The sequence below is a fragment of the Podarcis pityusensis genome (genome assembly GCF_964106645.2).
Source record: "Podarcis pityusensis genome assembly, chromosome: 18".
NCBI classification, from domain to species: domain Eukaryota; kingdom Metazoa; phylum Chordata; class Lepidosauria; order Squamata; family Lacertidae; genus Podarcis; species Podarcis pityusensis.
The window spans coordinates 5994711-6016570 of record NC_138043.1 but is presented as its reverse complement, the minus strand read 5'-3'; the positions used below and the strand labels follow the sequence as shown (position 1 = coordinate 6016570).

At 47.8% G+C, this 21860-nt stretch overlaps 1 protein-coding gene across 1 annotated transcript in view; it reads left to right on the top strand.

Annotated features, from left to right (window-relative positions):
• MLLT1 (MLLT1 super elongation complex subunit) overlaps positions 1-21860 on the top strand; it is a 34550-nt gene that overhangs the window by 2828 nt on the left and 9862 nt on the right. Inside the window, exons 2-10 of the mRNA XM_080988995.1 lie at positions 1988-2168; positions 3747-3829; positions 6239-6382; positions 7129-7254; positions 9072-9623; positions 13357-13444; positions 16913-17024; positions 19272-19371; positions 20590-20661. Of these exons, the coding sequence (XP_080845121.1) occupies positions 1988-2168; positions 3747-3829; positions 6239-6382; positions 7129-7254; positions 9072-9623; positions 13357-13444; positions 16913-17024; positions 19272-19371; positions 20590-20661 (1458 nt within the window). The remainder of the gene's footprint in view (positions 1-1987; positions 2169-3746; positions 3830-6238; positions 6383-7128; positions 7255-9071; positions 9624-13356; positions 13445-16912; positions 17025-19271; positions 19372-20589; positions 20662-21860) is intronic.

Below are 21860 nucleotides of genomic sequence, written 5' to 3'. Positions count from 1 at the left end.
GCTGTTCCACCACTTGATATCTTAACTGTGAAGTAGTCATTACAGTTCTAACACCAGAGGCCCATTTTTCATATCTCCTCGAAGGCTGTGTGTGTCAGCACTTCCCAGACATAGAGGTCTGATTCATTCTTGATTTCTTGCCTCCTGAATGACTACACTTGATCACTGGTAGCTGAAAGGTGAACAGACTCCACTGCAAAGCCCTGTGTTTTGAGGAGATGCGCGGAATTCTCCTCGCAATGTTTTATCTGCAATAGCCCATCCACACATGCAAGTTACTTGTGGATATTGCAGTTACCAAACAATAGCCATGTCTGTGTCACCTAGAGCGGTTCTCAAACTCTGGTCTGCGGCCCACAGATTTCATTCATGTGGTCTGTGGCGTTTCTGCAATAAATCATATTGATTTTAGCTGCAGTTTTATTGCTTATATTGTATTCTATTGCATTACAGTTTGCATTTTGTAGAATTCAACTCGCAATACCATAAAAACAAAAGAAACAATTAGAAATATAATTAAAAATCATGCAGCACATTGTAATTGCTGCAGTAGGAAAGAAAAACATTAAGTGATTCGCCAAGACCCCCAGCAGTTTTCAAGTGGTCCATGGCGAGTAAAGGTTTGGGAACAACTGCCGTAAAGGCAACCAGGACATCCCCCTGTTTGCACTCTTCAAATAATGTTCATATTTATGTACATTTATGTGACCTCTCTAAAACACACACTGATGTTCTGGATGCATCACTGCACATATACAAGGATCCACTGGTAAATACATTTTTTGTTCTGGCACAAGCACGAAAGGAGAGTCTCTCTGCCTTTCTTCTGTTCCTGGAGAAACATGAGGACTCTCTGTGATGCCAGGCCAACTTCAGAAGTTTGAAAGAGGGAAGTAATCCAAGGACTGTCCCTGATGTTGTGTTGAACATGGAAGATGCTTGGGAAAGCCGTGAGAAAGCTTCCTGCTGAATATATGAAGCTTAGCTGCCTTGGGGGTTAGTTCCCAATAGGATGTTGAGTGAGAGGTCTGCACTATGAAGCCAGTAACAGGAGAGAGGAAGTCTTCTGAAAGTAAAATAAATATGTCAGTGCCTCGTGTTTTGCCATCATGTGTGTCCACCTTAATGCCCCCAAAGTATCTATGCACAGCAAGATGCGCGTGTTTCAGGTGCATGTCCATAGCTGTCAACCTTCCCTTTTTTTGTGGGAAATTCCCTTATTCCAGCGCTGCTTCCCGCTGCTATCCCGGATTGTTAGATATCGTGTAGACTGTCCCCGGGACAGGTGAGGCTGCTGATCCCTTATTTTCGAGGCTGCCGATCCCTTATTTTCAAATCTGAAAGTTGACAGCTATGTGCATGTCCAGCTTGTGCCCCTGTCCAATGCTGCTCTTTTGACTACTTGCAGTGGGAGCTCAAGGGACCCGTTCTTTTTTGGGGGGGAGGAGATGCTGGCTAGTTCCAAACATGCACCACCTTTGGATATGCACCTTATCCATATCTGCATTCAATCATAGAATTGGTGGGTGACTTTCAGACCATCTAATTCAGGCGTAGGACACCCTTGGTCCTCAGGATGTTGCTAAGCTATAACGCCTGTCAGCCCCAGCCGCCTTAACCAATAGCCAGGGATGACGGAACTGGCTGTTCAGCAACATACTGAGGGTCAAAGGTTTCGCAGACGTGACCAAGTCTGGCCTCTTGCATCCCCCAAAGGTGCAGCTTCCACTGGAAAACCTCCATTAAGGCCAATGGTCCTCTTGTCAAACTCTTTCCATCAAGAAGCTCCTACTGTTCAACCGAACTCTGTTCTCCTGTAACTTCCACCCGTTTGATCTAGTCCTGTGCTCTGAGGCAGCATTCAACCTTTCGCCATGAGGCATACCGTATCAGGGGTACCGTATTCTTGTCGCTGCTGCTTCGACTGTGACATTCCTAGATGTTGCCTGTCTCCTTCCTCATTCCGTAACTCCCTTTGCCTCCCTAGTGCACGGTCCAGGTGAAGTTGGAGCTGGGGCACCGCGCCCAGCTACGGAAGAAGCCCACCACCGAGGGGTTCACCCATGACTGGATGGTGTTTGTGCGAGGCCCAGAACAATTCGAGATCCAGCACTTTGTGGAGAGGGTGGTCTTCCGGTTGCATCAGAGCTTCCCTAAACCGAAACGTGGTGAGTTCATGTGTGTGTGTGCCGTATTTTTCGCTCTATAAGACGCACCAGACCACAAGGCGCACCTAGTTTTTGGAGGAGGAAAACAAGAAAAAGAAATATTCTGAATCTCAGAAGCCAGAACAGCAAGAGGGATCGCTGCGCAGTGAAAGCAGCAATCCCTCTTGCTGTTCTGGCTTCTGGGATAGCTGCGCAGCCTGCATTCGCTCCATAAGACGCACACACATTTCCCCTTACTTTTTAGGAGGGGAAAAGTGAGTCTAATAGAGCAAAAAAATACGGTAGCTTTCTCTGTAGGTGTGTTCTGCCATACTTCAAAGCACACAAGCGCTCCCATTGGGGACAGAGTACACATGCAATCCCTGCCCTCATCCCCCCACGATACCCCACTGCTAACACCAAGATATGCTCAGTCCCTGACAACCTCCATGTTGAATGGAATCTGCCAGGGGCTTCTCCTTGTGTTTGCTTGAACACAACCAAAATTCCTCTTGTTGTTGGGGAATCCTCAACCACAGAACAGTGAAGGTACCCTGCTCTTCATCAGTAGAAACCCCCTGTAGACCTTCCCCAGTCAGCACAGGGGTTGTTGTCGGCTGTTCATGGGAGTGCTTTGGGGTGCGTGGCTTGCTTGAGAATTCCTGCACCACCCATCCACATATGCAGGGTTGGATCCAGCGCTGGTCGTACTCAGAGTAAGTCTATTGAAAGGATGTACATGGCCTGTTTGGGTCCATTCATTTCAGTGACTGTGCTCCGAGTAGGATTTAGCTAGATTTAGCAGCCCACAGAATTCACAGGTTTTGACAAATGCCTGAACTCTGGGTGAGCTAGAAGTACCTGCAGGCCAGAAGTGAATGGCTCCTTTCTCACTGCAGTCCCGCTCCTTGAGTGAGAACAATTGTTGGCCTAACACATGGGTAGGCAAACTATGTCCCGGGGGCTGGATCCAGCCCAATCACCTTCTAAATCCAGCCCACGGATGGTCCGGGAATCAGCGTATTTTTACATGGGTAGAATGTGTGCTTTTGTTGAAAATGCATCTCTGGGTTATTTGTGGGGCATAGGAATTCGTTCATTTATTTTTTCAAAATATAGTCCGGCCCCCCCCACAAGGTCTGAGGGACAGTGGACCGGCCCCCTCCTGAAAAAGTTTGCTGGCCCCTGGCCCAACACAAGGACGCTATGCTTGATCATCATCTCCATATTGAACTGTGAGAGACCCCTGTCTGAAACCCTGGAGAGCTGCTGCCGGCCCGTGTAGACAGTACTGAACTAGGTGGGCCAGAGGTCCAACAAGATACCGAGGTCCAAGGCAGCTTCCTATGCTCCTGTAATAGGTTATTGTTTTCAATAGTGTATCACTCCGGAGTGTTTCACAAACATGATCTTGTAATCCTTACAACAGACCTGTAATTGCTATCCCCATTCTCTAGGTAGGTGTAGAGATGCTCAGATTGGCAAAGAAAGAGAAGCTTGCCTAAGGCTACATAGCATAGAAGCTAGCCAACCTGTATGTTTCTTCTGCGATCCAACAGCCCTGAAGTTTTAATACTTAATTTCTGCTTTTCTTCTCAGTTTGCAAAGAACCTCCTTATAAAGTGGAGGAGTCTGGCTATGCTGGCTTCATTATGCCCATTGAAGTCCACTTCAAAAACAAGGTATCATTTCAATCTCTCCTCCTTGCCGCCCCCGGGCTCCCTTCTTGCGTTCCCTTAAAACACACGGCAAACTCAGTGGGCTGGCCAGCCCCTACAGCAATGTAGCTGAACCGCATTGGCCCAACCCACGTTTTTATCCAGGTCCAGTTATCATTTAACCTGCTCGTTTTGAAGCAATGAGACGGTTTGTGCATTTCATGAACATTTTCATGGCTTGATCTCTCATGGGACTTCCAGATAAGCAAAGGACCTTGATGATCTGCCCCTTGTTGTTCCTTTTCTTTCACATCTCTGCATCTCTTTGTGGGGAGGTCTCCAGTGCGCTGCTCGTGGGCGTGACAGCAGCTTCAGACACCTCCCAAGACCCCCTGTCCCTCCCAAATTCTTCTTTTAAAAATTAAATTAGTTTTTGTTGATGGGAGTGTTCGGTTTTTTCTGTTTGTTTCATTTCTTAAACAAATGTATCAATCACTTTGCAGCATAGAGCCACTGAAGCGATGTGCCGTGTAACTTAAGTGTTGGTATTTTGACTTTGTTGGGGCTGTTTTTCTTCTGCTAAATAGATATTCTGCAGTGCCCACAACAGATTATTAGAATTCCAAATGTGTCCCGGGCCCAAAAAAGTTGGGATCCCTGCCTTGGTATTCAGATTTTAAAACAGGCACCCCCAAACTCAGCCCTCCAGATGTTTTGGGGCTACAACTCCCATCATCCCTAGCTAACAGGACCAGTGGTCAGGGATGATGGGAATTGTAGTCCCAAAACATCTGGAGGGCTGAGTTTGGGGGTGCCTGTTTTAAAAGCAGGTAGAACAGTATATAGATTGTGTTGGCCCCAAAGCAGCACCCTAGAATATGTAACCTTCCTCTGACTTTGGTTGGTACCTGATCTTTGCACTGTTATCCATGATGAGATAAAAGTCCAGGACCGATTGCTGTGAGGGCTGCCCCTAATGCCCATCTGGAAAATATTTCGGCTCAGAGTACTGCAGTCAGGCTGCTAACTGGAACCTGCGGAATGGAGCTGTGTTCTTGCCAGTCCTCCAGGATCCTCCCTGCCCACCACTGTGCCTGGAAGGTGCACTTCAGAGTGCACATTTTGACCTACGCAGCCAAAAGCTTTTGGGCCCGGGATAGGCTGTTCCCATACAAGCCTGTTTGAAGTTTCAGCTGGGTTGCCCTCTATGTCTGCTGTGTTTTGTTCTGCGTTTGTTGCCTTTCTTCCTAGTGTGTTTCAGGATTGTTCTAAGCCATGGCAGGGACCGGGGCGAAAAGAGAGCCATGTCTGAATGTCGGTATAGCAATAAATAACCAAACAAACCCCTGTGTTGCAAAGAGAACGTCAGCAATGTCTAGGCAACACGATGACCATGTACATACGCAATAGACAATCTTTATAGAATTCCTTTAAACCATAACAAGTACAAAATAATCTTTAGTCTCAAAGTCTCTGAAAATCTTTACATGAAGTGAGGCACCAGACTTTGCACGATGAAAGACAAGCTGTGAAGCTTTGTGTGTTCAGCAAATATGATGTCCAACAGTAAGCAGTGACTACATTATTACACGAGCACTGTTCCACAGCATTTGATATTTTCATTTACATACATTCATTCAAAATAAGATGGGTTTATGAAGCAATTCTATATCTTCCCACCACGGTGACAAAGAATTCTACGGAACAGTAGTCAGTATCCAGAATCACTGTTCAGTGTTGGACATGATATTTGCTGAATACACAAAGCTTCACAGCTTGTCTTTCATCGTACAAAGTTTGGTAAAAGGTAAAGAGACCCCTGACCATTAGGTCCAGTCGTGACCGACTCTGGGGTTGCGGCGCTCATTTCGCTTTATTGGCCGAGGGAGCCAGCGCTTGTCCGCAGACAGCTTCCAGGTCATGTGGCCAGCATGACTAAGCCACTTCTGCCGAACCAGAGCAGCACATGGAAACACCGTTTACCTTCCCGCTGGAGCGGTACCTATTTATCTACTTGCACTTTGTGCTTTTGAACTGCTAGGTTGGCAGGAGCTGGGACCGAACAATGGGAGCTCACCCCGTCGCAGGGATTCGAACTGCTGACCTTCTGATCGGCAAGGCCTAGGCTCTGTGGTTTAACCCACAGTGCCACCTGCGTCCCACAAAGTTTGGTACCTCACTTCATTTAAAGATTTTCAGAGACTTTGAGACTAAAGATTATTTTGTACTTGTTATGGTTTGAAGGAATTCTATAAAGATGTGGTCTGTTGCGTATGTACATGGTCATCGTGTTGCCTAGACATTGCTGAATGTCTGTATAGGCAACCCTGAGCTAGAAGTGCCAAAAGCCTGACTCAATATAAGGCATCTCCCTGCATTCGTATATATAGTTGTTAAAACCCCTTCATGAGGCTTTTCCTCCTCTGCTTTCAGGAGGAACCGAAGAAAGTTTGCTTCACCTACGATCTTTTCTTGAACCTGGAGGGGAATCCGCCCGTCAACCACCTGCGCTGTGAGAAGCTGACCTTCAACAACCCCACCAAGGAATTCCGCCGAAAACTAATCAGGGCTGGTGGGGTGAGTAGCCAAGACAGAGGCACCCTGGTCTTTGCATGCTCAGTGTCATGACTGTTTGCTGTTCTTTGGATCGATCTAGCCAAAAGCTCATAGCGGAATGGGTTTTGTGAAGTGCTGTTACGCTTTTTTGTCTCTAGGCTGGGAAACAGGGTGAGGGTGATAGAGGTTTGTTGTGTGGTGCAGAGAAAATGACTGAATAAATATGATAAAATGACTGGAAAATATGAAGAACAGAGGTTCTGACGAACGGATTATTAAAAACGTGTGAGGTAAACGGTGGAAGTCTTTTTTTAAAAAAAAACTATTTAAGGTAGGTAAGGAGAAGATGAAATTATACAATTGAATATAAATATAGATGGGAAACGGCTATGTATTGTGAGTACTTATCTACTTTAAAAAATTTTCACTTACGATCTTTTTCTTTTACTTCTTTATTCTTTCTTTGTTCTTTTTTTCTTTTTTCTGATATCTTTCATTTCACTGCTTTATTGTGAATAGCATTTTATAGAGGTAGAAATAACTGTAAATATGATAAGAGACAAAATATTCTCCAATTCTTTTTCCTTGGTTAGATGTATTTTCTTTTTATTTTGTATTTTCTTTTGTTCTGAATATGTATGTTTTCTAATTTGTACTTAATAAAAATATTATTTTTTAAAAAAAGAAAATGACCGGATAGGGGATTTCTGGAATTTGCTGGCACAAAGGTGTGGAACAGCATTAATATCCAAGTTGTCTCTCCTTAGGTGGTGGTCATGCCAGAAGGTGCCGAAACAGTGTCCAGGCCAAGTCCTGACTACCCCATGTTACCCACAATACCGCTCTCTGCCTTCTCTGATCCGAAAAAGACCAAACCACCCCATGGGTCAAAGGTGAGTCGCTTGGGAAGAGTGTGGGAATGTCCTTCCAAAACGATGAGGTCTAGAATCTTTCGTCGTTCCCATTCTGCAGAGACGCTAAAGCCCTCCAAAGAGGCATAGAATTATGTCACACTATATATACTGTATTTTTTGCTCTATAAGACTCATTTTTTCCCTCCTAAAAAGTAAGGGGAAATGTGTGTGCATCTTATGGAGCGAATGCAGGCTGCGCAGCTATCCCAGAACAGCAAGAGGGATTGCTGCTTTCGCTGCACAGCGATACCTCTTGCTGTTCTGGCTTCTGAGATTCAGAATTTTTTCCCCCCTTGTTTTCCTCCTCCAAAAACTAGGTGCGCCTTGTGGTCTGGTGCGTCTTATAGAACGAAAAATACGGTATTCCCTTTGGCTTCAGTATTGTATTATGGTTGAGTTGAACTAATGGCTGGAAATCACAGAGAATTGGGTCTCAGGTAAACTAAGCAAACCTCCACTAGTCAAGGCCATTCAAGAGTGGGCCAGGCTGCTTTAGGAGGTGGTGGGCTCTCCCATCACTGGAGGCGTTGAAGTAAAGACTGGGCAGTCATCTGTCAGGGATGCAGTAGTAGCTGGTTGGACTTACAACTTCTAATTATTTGATACGTTGCATCTGTAGCAGAGAACAGAAGTAGGGGAAAGATACCCTAGGCCAGAGGAGAGCCTAGGTGATCCTGCACTTGCGATCGTTATTGCAGAATCCTCAATCTTCGCATTGGTATAAATTGGAAAGAATATGAAGAGTCTGCTTTAATAGCACTGATTGCAAATACACAAGGGGCGGGTAACTGACTTGTATTAATTATTCTTGAATAACTGTTTGAGGCTGTCCTGAAGCAAGCAGAGCACAAGTCAGGGATTGGAAAACTGTGCCTTGCCTGTGAGACTTAAGCTTGCTTCATTAACGTCCTATACAATCAAGGCTACAGCACCTCTGACGCACATTTCTTGGTCTGTGGTCCAGTGAAGCCGCAGAGATGATTTCTGAGAATGTGTAGTGAAAAGGGGGGTCCCGCTGGAACTTGTGAGTTGCCCAACTAGGAAAATGTGGGGTGCAAGTACTGTTTTGTACCAGTGTAAATCTATGGAGGAAGGAGGGGCCTTCCTGGATGAATGGGTGTTGCAGCCGCTTTTATTCCTTTGTTCCATTGTTTTATTTTCTGCTAGTTTCTGTCTGTTTACCATTTTGCTTTCTTCTGAATTTGAAAGAACATGGCCATAGTGAGATACGACTTACCGTATTTTCCGCTGTATAAGACGCACTTTTCCCCTCCTAAAAAGTAAGGGGAAATGTGTGTGCGTCTTATGGAGCGAATTGCAGGCTGCGCAGCTATCGCTGAAGCCAGAACAGCAAGAGGGAGAGCTGCGCAGCGAAAGCAGCGATCCCTCTTGCTGTTCTGACTTCTGGGACAGCCGCGCGAAGCCTCTTCAGGGCAACAGGAGGAACGCTTCGCTTCACTGGAGAGGCGCTGCGCAGAGAGGGAAAGCTGCACAGCGCCCCTTCAGCGAAGCGGGAGGAGAAATGGAGCCCCTTCCGTTTCTCCTTCCGCTTTGCTGGAGAAGTGCTGCACAGATTCAGAATATTTTTTTTCTTGTTTTCCTCTAAAACTAGGTGTGTCTTATGGTCAGGTGCGTCTTATAGAGCGAAAAATACGGTAACTGATTATCTGAATGCTTCCTGCATGGTGGCTTTCCCTTTGGAGGAAGATTCCATTTTCTCTGCAGAACCCAATCCTTTCTTACAGGACAGGATAATTAAACTTTGCTGGTCTTTTCATTTCTCCACCGGTGCTTAGGAGGCCAACAAAGATGGCAGCAAAGCTTCCAAGCCACACAAGGTCACCCGAGAGCATCGCGAGAGGCCCAGGAAAGACTCGGAGAGCAAAAACTCCTCCAGAGACCTTGAAAGGGAGCCGGGTAAACCTGTGAAGGACTCCTCCAGGAAACCCACTGAGAACAAGGTGCCCAAAGAGGAGAAGACCCTCCCGAAAGCTGCTTTCAAGGAGCCCAAGCTGGCTCTCAAGGAGCCCAAGCTGGAGAACACGTCGCCAAAGGGTGGTCCTCCACCGCCAGACATGAAGCCTTCCAGCAAAAGGCCCTCTACGGTGGAGTCTCCAAAACCCAGCGCTAAGAAGCCGAAGAAGAGCAGCTCCAAAGGAGCCAAGACCGTCCCAGCAACGTCCCCTCGGACTTCGTCTTACGCCGAGAAGAAGCCAGCCAAGGAGAAGCCAAGCGCCAAAGTGGAGAAGATGAAAACGGAGACGGAAACGAAGGCGATCAAAAAACCCATGGAGGTGGCGGTGGCAGAGGACTCCAATTCCGAGGATGAAGCTTCCCTGAAGTCAGAGGTGAGGGGCCTGTTCTCTTCCCTGCAAGGCCAGGCAGGGCTGTATGGTGTCTACTGAGTGTAGGCAATTACTGTATTTTTTGCTGTATAAGACTCACTTTTCCCCTCCTAAAAAGTAAGGGGAAATGTGTGTGCGTCTTATGGGGCGAATGCAGGCTGCGCAGCTATCCCAGAAGCCAGAACAGCAAGAGGGATTGCTGCTTTCACTGCGTAGCGATCCCTCTTGCTGTTCTGGCTTCTGAGATTCAGAATATTTGTTTTCTTGTTTTCCTCCTCAAAAAACCAGGTGCGTCTTGTGGTCTGGTGCGTCTTATAGAGCGAAAAATACGGTAAATACAATCCATGCTGAAGATAGACCTGTTTGGACCTGGAGCTCTTGTTGAGTTTCAGTCCTGCACCTGCCTTCTCTGCCCTCTAGTCTGCTGACATTTCTTCTTAGGATTCGTAAAGGCTTTTCAGAATGCAGGGAAACCCTAGAGGTGAGGTACAATGGTGGTTTCCCTCACTACCATCCTAAAATACTTAAGAAATGGCCAGTTTCCCCCCTCTAAGATTCCAGCCTGAGAGGGCTCCTGGGGAGCTGAATGGTTTTTCAAATCTTTTTCTTTAACCGTATTTAAAAACAAAAATGGTTAAGCCACTCTTTTCTCCAACGTGCTCAGGACATGCATAAATAAATAATATTTTTATTATTCCTGTGCAGACCATCTGACTGCTTGCCCCAGCCGCTCAACAAATATTAAAAATGCAATGAAACTTAGGACATTAAAAACTTAATTGCAGCCACTGCATTGGCTGTCCCAGGCAGCCCAAGCACTGACTAGACCAGAGGTCGGCAAGGTTTACCTCGCCTGGGCCGGTTCACTCCAGCGGAGAGCCCTCGGTGGACCACGATTTCTGGCGTCCTAGTCTGTGCAGACGCGATTTCCAGCACCGCAGAAGCGAGCCCCCGTGGCGCACCGCGCCGGTTTAGCGCAGCAGGCGGGGACTTGCCGAGCGGGCAGCTCAGTTGAGGGGTGGCTCGTGGGCTGGTTAAACGACCCCCGTGGGCCACTTTTGGCCCATGGGCCTTAGGTTGCTGACCCTTGGGCTAGACCCTGGTCACTTTAGCTTGTAACCTGCCCTGGGACCTCAGGGTGAAGGCTGGGTAGTAGTGGTCCATAGTGCCACCCCGTACTCTCCATCACTCTTACAACATGTTCCAGAACTGGGTCATGGAAGAAGGTCTGGCGTTCCACCCTAGGAAACCTTGGCTCCAGTCAAACCACCCGCACACCACCCTCGGGCTCAGGGTGGATTTGATATAAATTACAATGGTACCTCTGGTTACGTACTTAATTCGTTCTGGAGGTCCGTTCTTAACCTGAAACTGTTCTTAACCTGAAGCATCACTTTAGCTAATGGGGCCTCCCACTGCTGCCATGCCGCTGCCACGCAATTTCTGTTCTCATCCTGAAGCAAAGTTCTTAACCCGAGGTACTGTTTCTGGGTTGGCGGAGTCTGTAACCTGAAGCATCTGTAACCCGAGGTACCACTGTAATCGATTTAAATCACTAGTCAGTAAGACTTGATTTACATCTTCTTTTTACAGAAAGACTCCTTCTTGCTGGTATAATCTTACTATTTAAAGGTAAAGGGCCCCCTGACCATTAGGTCCAGTCGTGGCCGACTCTGGGGTTGCGGCGCTCATCTCGCTTTATTGGCCGAGGGAGCCGGCGTACAGCTTCTGGGTCATGTGGCCAGCAGGACTAAGCCGCTTCTGGCAAACCAGAGCAGCGCACAGAAACGCCGTTTACCTTCCCACCGGAGCGGTACCTATTTATCTACTTGCACTTTGACGTGCTTTCGAACTGCTAGGTTGGCAGGAGCAGGGAACGAGCAACAGGAGCTCACCCCGTCTCGAGGATTCGAACGACCGACCTTTTGATCGGCAAGTCCTAGGCTCTGTGGTTTAACCCACAGCGCCACCCGCGTCCCTTAATCTTACTATTTACAACCAGACAAAGGTTTAATTTTTGGAATAATAAAATTTCAGAGTAGCTTTTACAGTTATATTAAAAAAATACTGATTTGGTTATAATATTAGAAATACTATATTATTATTGTGAGGTTTTATAAGTTAACTGTTTATATTTGGACAGCTTTCCTGCTGTACTTTATTGGAAGGAGAAAAACAATCATTTCCTTAGTAACAATTTAAACTATTTAATTAAAAACTGTAACATTGTAGCATTTGTATCCATGTTTGTTAACTGATGTGGTTAAACCATTTTTTAAAAAAAAAAGACTGGGTTTTAGCACACATGAAAAACTTGAAACAAATCCTTATTTCCTGATGAATAGCCTTTGGACTATAATGTAACTTAAATTGAACACTATCTTTAGAAAGATATTTTTTTCCTCCAAAAGCATTTTATTTTAAAAATCCACTTTAAATAAAAAAAAAAATCCGATTTAAATTTTTAAAAATACTTTTTTATTATTTTTCATTGAATTTTCTCCACCCTCCTCTGGCTCTTACACCTTAAGTCACCCTTGAACAAAAAAGGAAAGGAAGATAGGAATGCTTCCAAAGTAAGGAAATAGCAAGATGAATAAAGAAAAAAGAGTAAGAGGAGGACAACCTGACAGGGTTGGGGAGAAAAAACTTATTAGCAGTGAAAGTTAGGATGCATCAAATGCCATGTACTGAGAGCAGGGGTCAGCAAACTTTTTCAGCAGGGGGCCGGTCCACTGTCCCTCAGACCTTGGGGAGGGGCTGCACTATATTTTTGGAGGGGGGGGATGAATGAATTCCTATGCCCCACAAATAACCCAGAGATGCATTTTAAATAAAAGCACACATTCTACTCCTGTAAAAACACGCTGATTCCCGGTCTATCTGCGGGCTGGATTTAGAAGGCGATTGGGCCAGATCCGGCCCCCGGGCCTTACTTTGCCTACCCATGACTGAGAGTATCACAGCTCAAAGAGACTCAGAAGTCTTGCCACACAGAGATGCAAGGTATCAGGTGTACCCAAGCCTTTGGCTAATAAAGCAATCCGTGGCCTTTTAAAGTCGGGTTGGGTGGGTATTGTTTCTGTTTGTTACTGTGGTTTGTATTTTTGTGTTTTTATACTGTAAATTGCCCTGTGATCTTCAGATGAAGGGCAGTATAGAAGGTAAAGGGACCCCTGACCATTAGGTCCAGTTGTGGCCGACTCTGGGGCTGCGGCACTCATCTCACTTTACAGGCCAAGGGAGCCAGCGTACAGCCTCCGGGTCATGTGGCCAGCATGACTAAGCCGCTTCTGGCGAACCAGAGCAGCACACAGAAACACCGTTTACCTTCCCACCAGAGTGGTACCTATTTATCTACTTGCACTTTGACGTGCTTTCGAGCTGCTAGGTGGGCAGGAGCAGGGACCGAGCAACGGGAGCTCACCCCGTCGCGGGGATTCGAACCACCGACCTTCTGATCAGCAGGGTTAAACCACAGAGCCTATTACAGCTGTGTCCCCCCCCCCAACAACATGAGGATCCAACTTATCCCTGTCTTTCTTAAGTCCTGAGAAGAAGGTTGACCAGACTTCCAAGTCTGTGATGTAATCCTCTTGGTTACTAAAGGACAAAACTGAAGAACCTTCCATGGGAAATAAAAGAAATGAGGCTGGGCTGGGCTGCCATCTCTCTCTGTCAAAGGGTTGAAATTAATTCTCTCTCTCCCTTCTTCCTATCTCTGTGCCGACTGAAGTCTGCCCCATCCAGCCCTTCCAACTCCAGCTCCAGCTCCGACTCCAGCTCCGACTCTGATTTCGAGCCATCTCAGAACCACAGCCAAGGTGCGTTGCTGTTTGGAAATCTCACGTGAGTCTTGGTGTCAATTAAGCCTACGATGCCTCCCCCCCAAGTGTGAGGTTTTTGTTTGTCATACTGGCCCAATAATAGCCACCGGTTCATAAAACCTGGCACTCAACACTGTGCTTCCTGAATGCTGGAAGCACTTAGCTAAAGGCACAGTAAAACTTGACAAGGGCTAATGTAAGTCAAGTGACTGAGCTGGAAAATTGGAAGCGTCCAGTTTAGGCCCCCTTAGGTGGTCCAGTGGACCATAAAGAAGGCTGATCGCCGAAGAATTGATGCTTTTGAATTCTGGTGCTGGAGGAGACTCTTGAGAGTCCCATGGACTGCAAGAAGAACAAACCTCTCCATTCTGAAGGAAATCAGCTCTGAGTGCTCACGGGAAGGACAGATCCTGAAGCTGAGGCTCCAATACTTTGGCCACCTCATGAGAAGAGAAGACTCCCTGGAAAAGACCCTGATGTTGGGAAAGATGGAGGGCACAAGGAGAAGGGGACGACAGAGGACGAGATGGTGGGACAGTGTTCTCGAAGCTACCAGCATGAGTTTGACCAAACTGCGGGAGGCAGTGGAAGACAGGAGTGCCTGGCGTGCTCTGGTCCAGGGGGTCGCGAAGAGTTGGACACGACCAAACAACAACAGGTGGTCCAGGGCAAGTCATTCTCTCTCAGCCTCAATTGGTGCTGAACTAAATCCACCTACATCAGCCATCTTTTAGCACAACCCTGTGAGGTAGTTCAGCACCAACTGAGGCTGAGAGAGAGTCACTTGCCCTTGGCCACCTAAGGGGGACTAAACTGAGTGCTTCCAGTTTTCCAGGTCAGTCTCTTGACTTACATCAGCCCTTGTCAAGGTTTTCCTGTGCCTTCAGTGAAGTAGCTTCCTTTTTTAAAATACCGCCGCTGTAGAAAGTCGTGCCACTTGGCTAGACATAAACGCGGCAGCCTCACCAGTTCCCCAAAAACCCCAGACAGCTGCTGTCTGCCAGCAGAGACCAGCCTCCTCCAACCCTTTAGGCTCCCTGTTTTTCAGTCAGCATGGCCGGTCATCGAAGAGTTGCAAAAATAACTGCTCGCCTGAGGGAATCTTTAGAAAAGTTGCTGCTTTTTCCACCTCCCTTCGCAAAAAAGGCCATGTTAGGCTAGCAAAAGACTGCCAGGGCAGGAGGAACTGATTTGCAAAGTTAGCCATGGTGTGCTTGACTCGCTTCACCTATATCCTTTCCACCTGGCACAATTTCACCACAATTAGGTGCAGTAATACGGCGGGGGGGGGGGGAGAGAATATTCTGCTTTGGCCAGATGTTGCAGGTGTCGAGGTCCTCAAATTGTTCATCTCTGGTTACTTGGGAAGCAGATAGTTGCGTGTTCACCCCACCCCTGGTGGGAGCCATAACATGGCTGCTCTTCTGGGTGGGGGGGGGGGTTTATCAACAAACGGAAGCAAATGTGGGTCTACATCAGAAGCAGCAGTGGTGATAAGTGATAAGCTTCTAGCCTTTGAGGCTGTAAAGGTGATAGTCCTGACTGATAAAAACACATCGTTAGTATTAATTCTGCCGTTTTTTGGTACTAAACAATAATACTTAGTATTTGTCAGGTGCTTCTCTAAAGTGTTTTACATTATCTTGCTGTAATCCCTACAACAAACTTGCAAGGTAGGTCAGTGTGATCCCCGGATGGTTTGACGGGTGGGGTTTGAGTCTGAGAGAAAAGGTCCTGCCTAAGTCTGCCTTTGCCACAAGTCTGTGGCAGATGCAAGATTTGAAATGAGGACTTCCTGAATCACAGCGCCATCTCTCCACTGCTATGTCAAATCACCTCTCTGACATATGTGCTTGCCTCTTGCCTCTTCTTCTCTCTCCCACCCCCCTTAAAAATGAATTCAGGACACAAGCTGACGGATGGGTTAACTGGGTTAACTGGAGGCACCCAAGGGAGAAGGCAGAGCCATGTGATCACCAGTCTTGGAGCAGACAGCTTCAAATAGTCAAATGTTTGCAACCTTCTCTCTTCCTGGAATCCTGAAGACAGTCTTCCAAGCTTCTACTGCTTGGGTGGGAGACCTTTGGCTCTCCATATGACTCTAAACTGGGACGTGGGTGGCGCTGTGGGTTAAACCACAGACCCTAGGACTTGCCGATCAGAAGGTCGGCGGTTCGAATCCCTGCGACGGGGTGAGCTCCCGTTGCTCAGTCCCTGCTCCTGCCCACCTAGCAGTTCGAAAGCACGTCCAAGTGCAAGTAGATAAATAGGTACCGCTCCAGCGGGAAGGTAAACGGCGTTTCCGTGCGCTGCTCTGGTTCGCCAGAAGCGGCTTAGTCATGCTGGCCACATGACCCGGAAGCTGTACGCCGGCTCCCTCAGCCAATAAAGCGAGATGAGCGCCGCAACCCCAGAGTCAGCCACGACTGGACCTAATGGTCAGGGGTCCTTTACCTTTATGTGTCTAAACTACAGCTCCCACCAGTCATCTCTGGCCATTGGCCATTCTTGCTAGGACTTGTGGGGGTTGTAGTTGAGTGTCTGGAGAGCTAAAGATTCCCCACTCCTGCTGTACTCGGCTCCTTGTATCACACTTAACTACCACCACCATTGCAGGTGCAACAAACAGAGCAACTGTCCACACGTAAAAGTGCCTCCACAGATGTAAACAAGGTTTATTTATTACAGTCTTCCCAATGGTGTTTACAACTCTGTGGACAAGTATTTTGGAGGCAGGGAACTTGTTGTTACAGTGGAACCTCGGTTTTCGAGCGTCTCGGAAGCCAAACTTTTCAGTTTCCGAACCCCGAAACCCCGGAAGTAATTGCTTCCATTTTCGAACGCGCCTTGGAAGTCAAATGGCTTCCGAAGCGCGTTTCTCAATTTTCTCCACTGAAATTGCCTACCGTCCATTGTGCCTCAATCATTGAATGTTTCAGAAGCTGAATGATCTTCCGGGACGGATTACGTTCAACAACCGAGGTTCCACATTAGAAGGTTTCTAAACCCGTTTCTTTTTGTTCTGAAATGTCTGGTGGTAACACAGTGATTTTGCTGTCAAACCGGAGAGATGGGAGGGGGACTTGGGAGAGTCGCAAAATGTCTGCTTGCCTGTGGGGCAGACCCAAACCACCAGTGGCCCTCTATGCTGTATGAATGCCCCTTTTCCTCCGAATTGTGTCCCGTGGCTCAACAGCCACCCTGTTTACTGTTCTAGACAGGAAGAACAAGGAGCTAAACAGGCCTTGTGGTGGGCCACTCTCCCTGTTGCAATCAGGCTGCGTTTGGCTTGGGGAGCCCTCAAACTGTGCCACCCTGTGTACAGGCTGGCCCAGTGGGAACTGAAAAGAGCCCAAATGGACAGTGCCTGGTAAGCAGCCCAGCACAACTCCGCTTTGTGTTGAACCTTAGTTTCCCTGTCCTGCGCCCATTTTTAAACTGGCTTTCCTGGCTTCTGAACCCCAGGGCCTCTACGCTCCATGGTCGAGGACTTGCAGTCAGAAGAGTCTGACGATGATGACAGTTCTTCTGGGGAAGAGCCGGCGGTCAAGGCAGCTCCCATCAGCAGGGATGCGAGGTGAGAGCAGCCCAGCTTTATTTATGTGCTGTTTTTGCCTGTGTTTAAGGCAGTCATGGTCTCCCAAAGCAGCTCACAGACCAGCTTACAGAAACACAGAATGAAAGGCGGGGGAAATGGAAATGAAAACTGATGGAAATGGAAACAGGAAGAGATGCCCACGAAAGAAGAATGGAGGATGAAACGGATGGAATACGCAGAAATGGACAGATTGACGGGGAGAATTAGGAACCAACATGACCAGAGATTCTCCGAGGACTGGAAGAAATTTACAGAGTATATCAGAGTATATCAAAAATTTCTGTGATGAGCAAATAACGTTTGTTGGCTTTCAAGAAGCTCTGTGAAATTACTCTTAGAAATATTGTTTAAAAAAATACGATGTGATTAAGAGTATTTGAGTGCAATATAATATTGGGAAATGTGAGACGAGGATAAAAAATAAACGGAAAATTATCAGACAAGCTGAGGGAAGTTCTGAAAAAAGGGGTTTAAGTTAAAAATGGATGTATAATTTTGTAAAAATGTTTTTTTTTTATGGAAAATCTAATAAAAAATATTTATTTAAAAAAAAGAATGAAAGGCGGGGGGACAGGTAGAGAAGGGAGTTTAATCAAGGCCAGAACTGTTGGGGCCACCTGACCTTCCAGTGATTTTGTTTGAACAGCAGTTAGCTCTTGTACATTTGGCTGATGAATGGGGTCAGGGTGGCCTTTCTCCCTCCCTCCTGCAGCCCCAGAGTAGCTGTCTGTTGGCACACACTACTCTCTCTGGCAAGGAGGGAGTCAGGGGAGTCTCTTCCCTGCAGCCTTCTTCTTTTCTGGCTGGTGGTTGGGGCTAGGGTGGTCTTCCAGGCAAGAGGGGGAGCAGCCCCTGGCAGTTTGGTTCGCTTAGCCAGTGGCAGAAGCCAGAGTTCACTGCCCTTCTTTTCTGCCTTTCCAGCACAACAGTCGGATGCAATTGGCTGTCTTTTGTGTGGCTGTTGCCTAAAGCAAACAAAAGACATGGGGGTCAAGCTTTCGTGACTTATTTGACCTGAACAGATTGTTCAGGGTTTTCATAAGAGCGGGTCGTGGGGCACGTTGAGTTTTAGCCAGTTCTAGTTCTACTCAGAAATGAACGAATATGATGAAATTGGGCCCATTCAAATTGGGCCCATTCATATCTGGGAGTGCTCTGAGTAGAACCGGCAGTGGATGCAACCCTTTGCTGCCTGTGGAGGGGATGGAAGAGAAGCAGCAGAGGAGGCAGCCTTTTGCCGTCACCCCATCAAGCTCAGGATTGTGTGCACCCGGCATTAGCCAACGTGGTGCCCTCCAGACGACGTCAGCCCCTTCCAGCTCCCATCAGCCACAGCCAGCATGGCCCAGTGGTCAGAGGTGATGGCAGCTTTTGTCCAGTAGCTTCCGGAGGCTGCCGCAATGACTAACCTCAGCTCTGCACTGACTGGTTGCTGCATTCTGGGCATTCATCCTCAAGCTGCTTGCTTACAAAGCATTGGCTGCAGCCACTGAGCTACTGGAGACAGAGAGGGACCTGTCCAGAACGTGGGAGCGGAGCTTTCTGCTTAACCTTGCAGCCTTCCAGGACAAGTGTGGGAAACCTGTAGCCCTCCAGGTGTTACTGAACTACAACTCCCACCAGCCCCAGCAAGCGCAGCCAGTGGCTACGGATGAGGATGAAAATTACAGCTCAACAACATCTGGAGGGGCAAAGGTTCCCCCATACCTGTCCTGGAAGGCTTCTCCCATCGTCCAGTCCAGACACTGAGGTCCAGCTCTGAGGGTCTTCTGGCGGTTCCCTCACGATGAGAAGTGAGGTTACAGGGAACCAGACACAGGGCCTTCTCGGTGGTGGCGCCCACCCTGCGGAACAGCCTCCCATTAGATGTCAAGGAAATTAAGAACTATGTTTGACTTGCTTGAATGGCATTTGAAGGACGAGGAGGTTAAGTCTGTTATGATTCACTGGGCCAAAGATTTTGGGTATAATATACAGCTGAGTGATTGGGTAAAATTATGGAAAGAAGGTTTAAAAATTACTGCATGCAATGCCCTAAAAGAAAATGTGATGAAAATGATGTATAGATGGTATATAACACCTGTTAAGTTAGCGAAAATTGGGAAGTTTTTGATGTTTGTTGTGTTATTGTGTTTTTAATATTTTGTTGGGAGCTGCCAACCCAGTCAGATGGGCATTGTTGTATTATTATTATTATTATTATTATTATTATTATTACCTCTTCAGGCTCAGCCACAGCGATAGCGACAGTGACAACAGTGAGGACTCCTGCCTTCCAAGTCGGGAGCCTCCGCCCAACCAGAAATTACCCCCTTCTAACAATAAGGTAATTGTGCAGCAAAGGCAGTTTGGCTTCCTACTCGCCCAGCTGTCTGGAATTTGGCCCAGGTATACTAAAGGAGTGCAAGGCTGGGGTGCAGGGGCGGGGAACACAGTTGTAGGAGTGGCTGTTTTTGTTTCATAAGCAGCGGAGAAAGTTGAGCAGAGGAAACAGAAGGAGAAAAGACCAAAGGGAGAAAGGTTACACATAGTAATAGCAAGGGAAGATTGGAAGAAGTTCATTTATCGGAGGAAGCAGGGAAGGAGTTGGAGCTCTTTGGTCCTGTCCTCTCGAGGGGACTAAGAACACCTGTGAGGGTAGGCATAGGCAAACTCATCCCTCCAGATGTTTTGGGACTACAATTCCCATTATCCCTGACCACTGATCCTGTTAACTAGGGATGATGGGAGTTGTAGTCCCAAAACATCTGGAGGGTCGAGTTTGCCTATGCCTGTGTAAGGGTGTTGAAACAAGGCAGGAACAGAAATCAGGGTGCGTTGCTAGCTTGTTTCAACATATCGTTTAACTAACCGCAGTTCGGGTTCAGGCATAAGCTGCTGTTAGTTTTAAGGCAGGCAGAGGATGTTCCAAATATCTTCCTTGCAGCCACCCACAAGCCAAAGGCTTGGTCACATAGGTCAGTGCTATGTTTTGGTGGCAGGGTTTGTAAATAGGGGCGCAAGACACCCAAACAATTGATGACCTCCCCTCTCGGCAGAGACAGAGTACAGAACCCTGTAGGAGAAACCACTATCCCCATTTTGCCACCTTCTCCAAACTGGTGTCCTCCAGGTATTACTGGACTGCAAATCCCATCATCCCTGCCCAGCGGCCATTCTGGATGCAGCTCTTGGGATTGAAATCCATGGAGGATACTGGGTTCAAGAAGGCTGCTGGTTGGCATGAAGGCATCTGTTGAGATCATATCTGAGTAGAGATTTGAATGAGGACCTTTCCTTGTTTCCTGCTCCTTGCCCCTACTCCCACGCTGAATCAATCTTGTTTGGGGAGCTCTGGCTGGTGGTGGGAAAATTCCTCATGGGGGTGGGGGGCAGAATTGACTCCTCGTTTGTTATAAGAAGGGGAGAGAACCTGTTTTTGTGCCTGGTTTCCAGTTTGAAGGAGCACGGTCTTTGCAGCTTATCGTGGCTCTGCTGCAACGGTTGCCTTTTGTCCCCTCTGAACTGGCTTGTGAGCGCGTTCCCCTTCTTTAACTGCTTTCAGGTAACTGGGAGGAAGAGTCCAGAGTCCTGCAGCAAGCCAGAAAAGATTCTGAAGAAAGGGACCTATGACAAGGTACCTCCATGGAGAGGGGCATTTAAATTGTGGGAGGGAGGGAGGGAAAGAAGGAGAAGCCATCTGTTGGCAGAGGGAGCCCTTTGCCGCTCAGGACAAAGCAAGCCAGCCCTAACAAGGCTCAAGCCACCTCTTTTGAAATGTGCAAAGCTGTCTTCTGCAGAGCTAGGCCAATAGTTCATACCCAATATTGTCTCCTCTGGCAGGAAGCAGCTCCCTGGCTGCCTTTCCTAACCCTGCTAGATTTGAGAGCTCCCAGTACTTTCTCCTCCCACACCCAAGCTTCTCCCTGGGCAGCAGGAAGGGGATATACTGATTCTTTTTTACTTGATTTCGGAGGGGGCCCGTTTATTGCCTTTCTGTCATCAGGTGTGGCCAACTCCCAAGAGACTGTGATCAGAGAGTTTAAAATTGGCAGTGATCTACCCCATTTTGGGGGGTTCAGGTCAAAGTTGTTGAGCTTCTTGGGGAGTCAGTGATCTACCACAGACGTCCAGTGATCTACCACCAGTCGATCACAATCTAGATCTACCTGTTGGACGTGCCTGATCTAGATGGTGGGTACAGGAAATAAGGTTCCTTTTTATTTTTCTCCTTTGAAACAAAAGGAGAGGATCTGGTCTTTTTGTAAGGAAACTTCATACAGAGTACCGTATTTTTCGGACCATAGGACGCACTTTTTCCCCTCCAAAAATGAAGGGGAAATGTGTGTGCGTCCTATGGAGCGAATGCAGACTCCTCGGCTTCAGCGATAGCAATGCGAAGCCTCCGAAGCCTGCGCTCCGGAGGCTTCGCGTTGCTTCCGCTGAAGCCAGGAGAGTCTGCTCTTTGAGGCTGGCGGTGGGGGAAAGCAGCGCTTCCCCCATCGCCAGCCCCAGAGGATGGGGGGCAGCGGGAAGGCGCGCGACGCCTTGCCGCTACCCTCCAACCCGGCTTCGAGGCTGGCGGTGGGGAAAGCAGCGCTTCCCCCATCGCCAGCCCCAGAGGATGGGGGGCAGCGGGAAGGCGCGCGACGCCTTGCCGCTACCCTCCAACCTGGCTTCGAGGCTGGCGGTGGGGAAAGCAGCGCTTCCCCCATCGCCAGCCCCAGAGGATGGGGGGCAGCAGGAAGGCGCGCGACGCCTTGCCGCTACCCTCCAACCCGGCTTCGAGGCTGGCGGTGGGGAAAGCAGCGCTTCCCCCATCGCCAGCCCCAGAGG